The sequence below is a fragment of the Nerophis ophidion genome, linkage group LG08 (assembly GCF_033978795.1).
Source record: "Nerophis ophidion isolate RoL-2023_Sa linkage group LG08, RoL_Noph_v1.0, whole genome shotgun sequence".
NCBI classification, from domain to species: Eukaryota; Metazoa; Chordata; class Actinopteri; order Syngnathiformes; family Syngnathidae; genus Nerophis; species Nerophis ophidion.
The window spans coordinates 37,928,694-37,939,203 of record NC_084618.1 but is presented as its reverse complement, the minus strand read 5'-3'; the positions used below and the strand labels follow the sequence as shown (position 1 = coordinate 37,939,203).

At 38.5% G+C, this 10,510-nt stretch overlaps 1 protein-coding gene across 4 annotated transcripts in view; it reads right to left on the bottom strand.

Moving 5' to 3' along the window:
• Positions 1 to 1,465: 1,465 nt before the first annotated feature.
• The window catches only part of pag1 (phosphoprotein membrane anchor with glycosphingolipid microdomains 1), an 85,773-nt gene continuing 76,728 nt past the window's right edge, over positions 1,466 to 10,510 (bottom strand). For all 4 annotated transcript variants that reach the window (XM_061908495.1, XM_061908494.1, XM_061908497.1 and 1 more), the window contains one exon: positions 1,466 to 3,535. In XM_061908495.1, the coding sequence (XP_061764479.1) occupies positions 3,221 to 3,535 (315 nt within the window). In that variant the 3' untranslated portion in view covers positions 1,466 to 3,220. The remainder of the gene's footprint in view (positions 3,536 to 10,510) is intronic.

Genomic DNA, 10,510 nt, shown 5'->3' with positions numbered 1-10,510 from the left:
TGCTTTCTCTGACACAAAAGCTGGACAAATAGGCAAAAACCCAAACAGGATTTTTTTTTTTTTTTTACATTGGCACACAGATATCGGAAAAAAGCCCACGTCTCCAAAATCGTGTGTTTTCCACCAAAACGCACGAAAAGTGGCAACACGTGTTTTTTCATCGCAGAGCTTGAAATAAATATATACATATATATATTTTGACACAAGATGGACACGCACTGCACAAAACATGGAAATCCCAGCAAGATGAAATATGTAAAAATTGAGGTTTAAAAGTGCTTATTTTTGTCTAAAAAGATTGTTTAGACCATTTTGCTTATCTTAAAAAATAACAAAAGAATTTGGCAAAAGAGAAAGTAGATTGGACTTATGTGGGCTAAGGGTGATCTTGCGGACGAGAAGACCACCACATTGTATCCCTCCAGGCATCCTCCAGTTTAGTCCATGATGGGATGGTGTGTACCTTTACACAGCTGACTTACAAGCCAGAGAGAAACATTTTTACGCAAACAAACAATAATGGATTGGCAATAATGGTGTGACCATATTTGGGCGTGACTGACGACTACATCCAACTTCAACACAATTGCAGCGAAAAAAACAAAAACTAAGAGTTGGCAAAACTAACCGATAAAAAGGCTTCTGATATACAGTGGGGCAAAAAAGTATTTAGTCAGCCCCCGATTGTGCAAGTTCTCCCACTTAAAATGATGACAGAGGTCTGTAATTCTCATCATAGGTACACTTCAACTGTGAGAGACAGAATGTGGAAAAAAAATCCAGGAATTCACATTGTAGGAATTTTAAAGAATTTATTTGCAAATTATGGTGGGAAATAAGTATTTAGTCAACCATTCAGAGCTCTCACTGATGGAAGGAGGTTTTGGCTCAAAATCTCACGATACATGGCCCCATTCATTCTTTCCTCAACACGGATCAATCGTCCTGTCCCCTTAGCAGAAAAACAGCCCCAAAGCATGATGTTTCCACCCCATGCTTCACAGTAGGTTTGGTGTTCTTGGTATGCAACTCAGTATTCTTCTTCCTCCAAACACGACGAGTTGAGTTTATAACAAAATGTTATATTTTTTTGCTTCATCTGACCACATGACATTCTCCCAATTCTCTGCTGTATCCTCCATGTATCCATTTTGGTATAAACTCAACTCGTCGTGTTGAAGAACACCGTACCTACTGTGAAGCATGGGGGTGGAAACATCATGCTTTGGGGCAGTTTTTCTGCTAAGGGGACAGGACGATTGATCCGTGTTAAGGAAAGAATGAATGGGGCCATGTATCGTGAGATTTTGAGGCAAAACCTCCTTCCATCAGTGAGAGCTTTGAATGGATGACCAAATACTTATTTTCCACCATAATTTACAAATAATTGTTTTAAAATTCCTACAATGTGAATTCCTGGATTTTTTTTTCCACATTCTGTCTCTCACACTTGAAGTGTACCTATGATGAAAATTACAGACCTCTGTCATCATTTTAAGTGGGAGATCCTGCACAATCGTTGGCTGACTAAATACTTTTTTGCCCCACTGTATAGTCTAGAGCAGTGGTTCTCAACCTTTTTTCAGTGATGTACCCCCTGTGAACATTTTTTAAATTCAAGTACCCCCTAATCAGAGCAAAGCATTTTTGGTTGAAAAAAAAGGGATAAAGAAGTAAAATACAGCACTATGTCATCAGTTTCTGATTTATTAAATTGTATAACAGTGCAAAATATTGCTCATTTGTAGTGGTCTTTCTTGAACTATTTGTAAAAAAAGATATAAAAATAACTAAAAACTTGTTGAAAAATAAACAAGTGATTCAATTATAAATAAAGATTTCTACACATAGAAGTAATCATCAACTTAAAGTGCCCTCTTTGGGGATTGTAATAGAGATCCATCTGGATTCATCAACTTCATTCTAAACATTTCTTCACAAAAAAAGAAATCTTTAACATCAATATTTATGGAACATGTCCACAAAAAAATTGTCTGTCAACACTGAATATTGAATTGTTGCATTTTTTTTTCACAGTTTATGAACTTACATTCATATTTTGTTGAAGTATCATTCAATAAATATATCTATAAATATATTTCAATTGTTGCTATTTTTAGAATATTTATAAAAAATCTCAAGTACCCCTCGGCATACCTTCAAATACCCCCAGGGGTACGTGTACCCCCATTTGAGAACCACTGGTCTAGAGGAAGCCCCACACAGGTGTGCAACCAAAACAGGATTTTGGAAAAAAAAAAAAAAGGTATAGCAAACAAAAAAAATTTGTAAGCAGAAACATTTGAACCCAAATGTATTTTTTTATGAAAAAAATGATTTATTTTCTATTTGAAGCCGATTATTTTAGTTGGCTTTTTATTCTTCTTCTTTAGTTCAAATGTTTGTTGTTTGTCCCAGTCTTCTTTGGTTGCAAATGTATTTATTTTTGCAAACTTTTTCTGGTGCGCAAATCTTTTTTGTTGGTTGCAAATCCATTATTTGTTAAAGGAATATATTTGGAGTTGCAAATCCATTATTTTGTCAGCACATTTTTTTTGCTAAACTTTTTGTGGTTGCATATCTTTTTGTGGTTTCACATCCATAATTTGTGTTTGCAAAAATAGTTTTTCGATACAAATAAAAACAACGTATTTGCAAAACTTTGTGGTTTGCAAATCCAATGTTTGTTTAGTAGCCCAGAAAGCCACAAGTTTCTCTCCCTATGAATGACCCGTTTTGTGGTGTGAATCTTTTTATCCTAATTCCCGACAGTTCCTCGCCTTTTCCACTCAGCTTTCAGCCAGTAGAGCTCCAGACTTTTTTTAAAGATGTGTAGTGAAGCCTGCTTTAGGCTGCCGTCCTCATCGAGGTCTGTGAGGAAGACAAAGTGGGACCCGGCTCACAAGTATGGAGACACTTTGCTGTATTGTTCAACAAGAAAGTGTGTCCAGACTTTTGAGCTGTCCTCTACTTCCTTTTTTTTCCCAAACAGACGTGAATCAGCAAATGTTGGTCACATGTTCTGGCGAGCGTGTGAGCGCATACTTCAATTAGCGTGGAGTCTTCAGCGATATGTGGGCAGCAGGAGAGGTATTTGCTACTGTTGGTACCAACCTCATTGCCCCGGCTTGATAAATGAAGACAACACAAGCTGTAAGGAGGACATGCAGGTTTTCCAGAGTCTCCAAGAGGACCACATGGTGATGGCCATGACGGGCACTCAAAGGCGAGACGTTTCCCGGCTCAGGCCCAACTCCCCCACGCTCTCGTAGTCGGGCTCGGCCTTGGCGCCCTCCTCGTCCAAGCTGCCATTCTTTGGGATGCGGATGCTCTCGTAGCCGGGGTCCGCACCGCCCGCCGCGCAGGGCTTCTCCCCCGGCTGGGCGTAGACGTCGTGCACGGTGGCGTAGAGGTCGCCGGAGGAGCCGGTGGGAATGAGGCCTTTGAGCTCGGCGATGCTGCTGTAGTCGTGCTCCTTGTCCTCCGGGTTCACACCGGCGCCGTTTTTCTTGTTCACCGACGAGTAGTCTGGAGACTGAAAAGAAACACGCTTAATGAACCAGAAGCAACGTCCCGCCATTCAAATGTCAAAACAAACAAAAGGTCACAAACAGTGCATCTTCAACTCTTAACTTCTAATAATAATTCACTCCTACACAATATCCTGCCCTAATACCTACTGTGCAATACTACCCTTCGAGTGCAATACGTCCGACACTGATTGTTATTTATTACTCCGGTACTCTTGTCTTGTTTTGTATATTGTATAGTATTTTGTATTTCTATAGTGTTTTGTGTATTGTACAGCAGTGGTTCTCAAATGGGGGTACGCATACCCCTGGGGTACTTGAAGGTATGCCAAGGGGTACATGAGATTTTTTATAAATATTCTTAAAATAGCAACAATTCATAAATCCTTTATAAATATATTTATTGAATAATAATTCAACAAACTATGAATGTAAGTTCGTAAACTCTCCCGTCCAAAGGCAAAACCTAGTAACTCACTTCTAGCTGATTTTGAGAAAACAAAGGAAAACCAATCTATCTTGATGCTGTCTTACAAAGATCTACAAAGTCATCAAACGTGTAGATGTTTTCTTGGCACCATTCCCAAAATATGTGGGCTCTATTGATACCTCACTAACAACTTTAACGATGCCCTGCGTGAAACCATTGATAACATAGCACCGCTAAAGTTACAAAAGGCTCCAAAAAAGCGCACCCCGTTTACAGAAGAAACTAGAGCTCAGAAATTATTATGCAGAAAGCTGGAACGCAAATGGCGCACGACTAAACTTGAGGTGCACCATCAAGCATGGAGTGATGGTTTAATAACTTATAAACGCATGCTTACCTTAGCCAAAGCTAAATATTACTCAAATCTCCTCCACCTTAATAAAAACGATCCTACATTTTTTTTTAGTACAGTAGCATCGCTAACCCAACAAGGGACTCCTTCCAGTAGCTCCACCCACTCAGCAGATGTCTTTATGAAATTCTTTAATAAGAAAATTGAAGTCATTAGAAAGGAGATTAAAGACAATGCGTCCCAGCTACAACGGGGTTCTATTAACACAGATACGATTGTATATACGGCGAATATTGCCCTCCAAAATAGTTTCTCTCGTTTTGAGGAAATAACATTAGAGGAATTGTTACAACGTGTAAATGGAATAAAACAAACAACATGTTTACTTGACCCACTTCTTGGGAAACTTATCAAGGAGCTCTTTGTATTAATAGGTCCATCAGTGCTAAATATTATAAATGTGTCACTTTCCTCTGGCACTGTTCCCCTAGCATTCAAAAAAGCGGTTATTCATCCTCTTCTTAAAAGACCTAACCTCGATCCTGACCTCATGGTAAACTACCGACCGGTGTCTCACCTTCCCTTTATTTCAAAAATCCTCGAAAAAATTGTTGCGGAGCAGTTAAATGAACACTTAGCGTCTAACAATCTATGTGAAACCTTTCAATCCGGTTTCAGAGCAAATCACTCCACAGAGACAGCCCTCGCAAAAATGACTAATGATCTATTGCTAACGATGGATTCCGACGCGTCATCTATGTTGCTGCTCCTCGATCTTAGCGCTGCTTTCGATACAGTCGATCATAATATTTTATTAGAACGTATCAAAACACGAATTGGTATGTCAGACTTAGCCCGGTCTTGGTTTAACTCTTATCTTACTGATAGGATGCAGTGCGTCTCCCATAACAATGTGACCTCGGACTACGTTAAGATAACGTGTGGAGTTCCCCAGGGTTCGGTCCTTGGCCCTGCACTCTTCAGCATCTACATGCTGCCGCTAGGTGACATCATACGCAAATACAGTGTTAGCTTTCTCTGTTATGCTGATGACACCCAACTCTACATGCCCCTAAAGCTGACCAACATGCCGGATTGTAGTCAGCTGGAGGCGTGTCTTAATGAAATTAAACAATGGATGTCCGCTAACTTTTGGCAACTCAACGCCCAAAAAACGGAAATGCTGATTATCGGTCTTCTAGACACCGACCTCTATTTAATAATACAACTTTAACATTTGACAACCAAACAATTAAACAAGGTGACTCGGTAAAGAATCTGGGTATTATCTTCGACCCAACTCTCTCCTTTGAGTCACACATTAAAAGCGTTACTAAAACGGCCTTCTTTCATCTCCGTAATATAGCTAAAATTCGCTCCATTCTGTCCACTAAAGACGCCGAGATCATTATCCATGCGTTTGTTACGTCTCGTCTCGATTACTGTAACGTATTATTTTCGGGTCTCCCCATGTCTAGCATTAAAAGATTACAGTTGGTACAAAATGCGGCTGCTAGACTTTTGACAAGAACAAGAAAGTTTGATCACATTACGCCTGTACTGGCTCACCTGCACTGGCTTCCTGTGCACTTAAGATGTGACTTTAAGGTTGTACTACTTGCGTATAAAATACTACACAGTCTAGCTCCATCCTATCTTGCCGATTGTATTGTACCATATGTCCCGGCAAGAAATCTGCGTTCAAAGGACTCCGGCTTATTAGTGATTCCCAAAGCCAAAAAAAAAGTCTGCGGGCTTAGAGCGTTTTCATTTCGGGCTCCAGTACTCTGGAATGCCCTCCCGGTAAAAGTTCGAGATGCTACCTCAGTAGGAGCATTTAAGTCTCACCTTAAAACTCATTTGTATACTCTAGCCTTTAAATAGACTCCCATTTTAGACCAGTTGATCTGCCGTTTCTTTTTTTTTCTCCTCTGTCCCACTCTTCCTTGTGGAGGGGGTCCGGTCCGATCCGGTGGCCATGTATCGCTTGCCTGTGTATAAGCTGGGGACATCTCTGCGCTGCTGATCCGCTTCTGCTTGGGATGGTTTCCTGCTGGCTCCGCTGTGAACGGGACTCTCGCTGCTGTGTTGGATCCACTTTGGACTGGACTCTCGCGACTGTGTTGGATCCATTATGGATTGAACTTTCACAGTATCATGTTAGACCCGCTCGACATCCATTGCTTTTGTCCCCTCCAAGGTTCTCATAGTCATCATTGTCACCGACGTCCCACTGGGTGTGAGTTTTCCTGGGCCTACCGAGGATGTCGTAGTGGTTTGTGTTGTGGTTTGTGCAGCCCTTTGAGACACTAGTGATTTAGGGCTATATAAGTAAACATTGATTGATTGCTTTCATTTTCTTGCCAATTGAGCCATGTATTGAATCTTCTCTCATGAACGTGTGCCCTTTCTCCAGATATTTTATTACAATCTCGGGTGGGCCCCATTCTGCGTTTGCACATTGGGCAAGAGCCGTGTACAGCGTCCAGTTTTTATTTTGACCTCCACAGTTATCTGCCCAAAAGAGTATGCAAGGGGAAGAATCAAGAACAATACATTTAATGAAGGTGCTTGCAACGTCCTGGGCCAATCTTCCAAATATCCCCTCGTGCCATAATATCACATAATCAGGTTGACGGTCGGCCCCCATTCGTGCAAATGTCTCATTAAAGACAATAAGGCGACTGACAAAGAAGCTCCGATTGGTCCCTTGAGATACTAGGTTTTTCTGTTGTATCTACGCGGTTATGTGGTAGTTGCTAGGTCCTGCCATGCGCGTAACAGCTTATTTACGGAACAAATTACAATATCGCATACACTAATGTAAAGCATATCACCTAGGAACTCCCAAATTATTATTAGCTCAGTTTTGACCAAAATTTAGTTACTGGGTTTTGCCTTTGGACGGGAGAACTGTGAAAAGAAATGCAACAATGCAATATTCAGTGTTGACAGCTAGATTTTTTCTGGACATGTTCCATAAATATTGTTTATGTTTAAAATATTCTTTTTTTGTGAAGAAATGTTTAGAATGAAGTTGATGAATCCAGATAGATCTTTATTACAATCCCCAAAGAGGGCACTTTAGGTTGATGATTACTTCAATGAGTAGAAATCTTTATTTATAATTGAATCACTTGTTTATTTTTTGTTATTTTTATATATTATTTTCCAAATAGTTCAAGAAAGACCACTACAAATGAGCAATAGTTTGCACTGTTACACAATTTAATAAATCAGAAACTGATGACATAGTGCTGTATTTTACTTTTTAATTTTTATTTTTTCAACCAAAAATGCTTTGATTTGATTAGGGGGTACTTGAATTAAAAACATGTTCACAGGGGGTACATCACTGAAAAAAGGTTGAGAACCACTGTTGTACAGGATTGCTTATTATTTTTTATTGGATAGTAGTCTTTTTATTTCAATTATTATTTTGTCCTTTATTACTACCTCTTGTGTAATTTATTTTTATCCCATATATACCCGCACCTTAAGTTGGAGTCCTTAATCTTGTTATATGCAAATATAATGACAATAAAGTCCGTTCTATTCTAATCTATTTTATCTGGGGAAAATTTCTGAACTTTTTCCACATTTTGTTATGTTACACATAAATTAATTTTTGTCCTCAAAATTCTATTGTACACTAGGGTTGTACGATATACCAGTATTAGTATAGTACTGTGATACTAATGAATCATATTCAGTATTAAGCTGCCTCAAAAAAGTACCGATCTTTCCTGAATGTAAACTAACGCAAAGGGTGGATCTACACCTGACATCCACTGTAATGATACCAAGTACAGGAGCGTATCTAGTCGATGCTACTATGATTACATCGATAATTTTTATCATCACAAAATCTTCTTTCGTCTTTTTTAATTTATATTATGTTTATAAACTCAGGAAATATGTCCCTGGACACATGATTACTTGGAACATGACTAATGTATGATCCTATAACGACTTTTTATTGGATTGATACCCAAATGTGTGGTATCATCCAAAACTAATGTAAAATATCAAACAACAGAAGAATAAGTGATTATTACATTTTAACATAAGTGTAGACAGAACATGTTAAAAGAGAAAGTAAGTAGATATTAAGGGTAAATGAATAAAAAAATAATAATTCACTTTATACCACTAGTGTGTGAATGTGAATGTGAATGTTGTCTGTGTTGGCCCTGTGATGAGGTGGCGACTTGTCCAGGGTGTACCCCACTTCCGCCCGATAGTAGCTGAGATAGGCACCAGCGCCCCCGTGACCCCAAAAGGGAATAAGCGGTAAGAAATGGATGGATGGACCACTTGTCCTTAATAATGTTGACAAAATAATAGAATAATAAATGATACAATATGTTACTGCATGTGTCAGCAGACTAAATAGGAACCTTTGTTTGTTTACTTACTACTGAAAGACAAGCTGTCTAGTATGTTTACTATTTTATTTAAGGAAACACTTGCAATAAGAAACATATGTTTAATGTACCCTAAGTTTGTTTGTTAAAATAAAACCAATAATACTTTTCTAAATAAAGGGCACCACAAAAAATTGTAATGAAAAGTACCAAAAAGATCGAAAAACATTTTGGTGCTGGTGCCTAAATATTGGTATCGGGACAACATTACTATACACATAATACCAAATAATGACAATGCCATCCATCAATCCATTTTCTACCGCTTGTCCCTTTTGGGGTTACGGGGGGTCGATGCAGCCTATCTCAGCTGCATTTGGGCGGAAGGTGGATTACACCCTGGACAAGTCGCCACCTCATCGCAGATAATGACAATGTGAAAAGTATTTTTTTTTTTTGTAAATGTAAAATGTTAATGTAAAAAAATAAAAATTAAAAATCATAATAAAAAAAAATACAATGCGAAAAGTATTTTTTTTTCAATGTTGTAATTTTTTTATGTATTGAAAGTAAAAAACAAACAGAAAAATGCATGTGAATAAGTATTCAAAGTCTTTGCTAAATAATTTGTTGATGCACCTTTGGCAGTAATTACAGCCTCAATACTTTTTGAATACGATGCCACAAGCTTGGCATACCTGTCTTTGGGCAGTTCCTCTTTGCAGCACCTCTCAAGATCTATCAGGTTCCTGGAATGGGCCAAAATGCCCAAAGTTTGGTGTGCCAAGATTGTGGCATCGTAGCCAAAGACTTGAGGCTGTAATTGCTGCCCAAGGTGCATCAACAAAGTTTTGAGCAGTCTGTGAATACTTATGTACATGTGATTTTTTATTTGTAATACATTTGCAAAAACAATGTAAAGAGTGCAGCGACCCCTAAAGGGACAAGCGGTAGAAAATAGATGGATGGATGGAAATTAAAGAGCCTTTTCCCAATGTCATTATGAGTTATTTTCTGCAGAATTTTGGAGTGCAAACATGAATTTATTCCATTATAGAATAGGGCTGTATCATAACAAAATGTGGAAAAAGAATACTTCCTGATAAAACTGTATAACAACCAACTTTGTCATACATTTAGTGTGGCTTTGGGCAAACATATTGGGATATTACCAGGAAGTAAAAATGAGGGAAAATATGGAGTTTCAAATAATTTCGCACAGTGTCTGAAGGGATGGGTACCTTTTATATTTCAACCGATACCGGGTACCTGGGAATCAATACCAGCACTCAACAGTATTTTGGCGCTTTGGTAAGTGTTGACATAGTAATAAATGTAAATGTTCTCCTCCATGATAATATAGAACATTTAACAGATAATAACTGCAGTTGTTAGATCTTGTTTTCTTACAATTTATTGCAAGTATGCATTCATTTTAGTTTGTCCAAGATTGGAAGTAGTCTTTGCCATTAAATCTAGTCCTTTGTTGATTCCTACAAAGTGTGAATACCTGTAAGTATTGTACTTATTACACAGCAGCTGTTTGATAGTAATGTGCATCTTAGTTGTAGTTTTCTTTAATAAATTTGGAAAATGGCTAATCAGTAGTAGGTATAGTATATGGCATTTACAATGGAAAATGCAGAAACTGGGTGAGGCTGGGCCGCAAGAAAAGATTTCTTAAAAAATCTAACATGCACTTTTTAATGAATTCACCTTCTATGAATGGCTTTCCCGCCCTAGCAACATAATTGCCAACCCTCACCATTTTTCCAGGGGACTCCTGAATTTCAGTGCACCTCCCGACAATCTGCCGGTGCAACCATTCTCC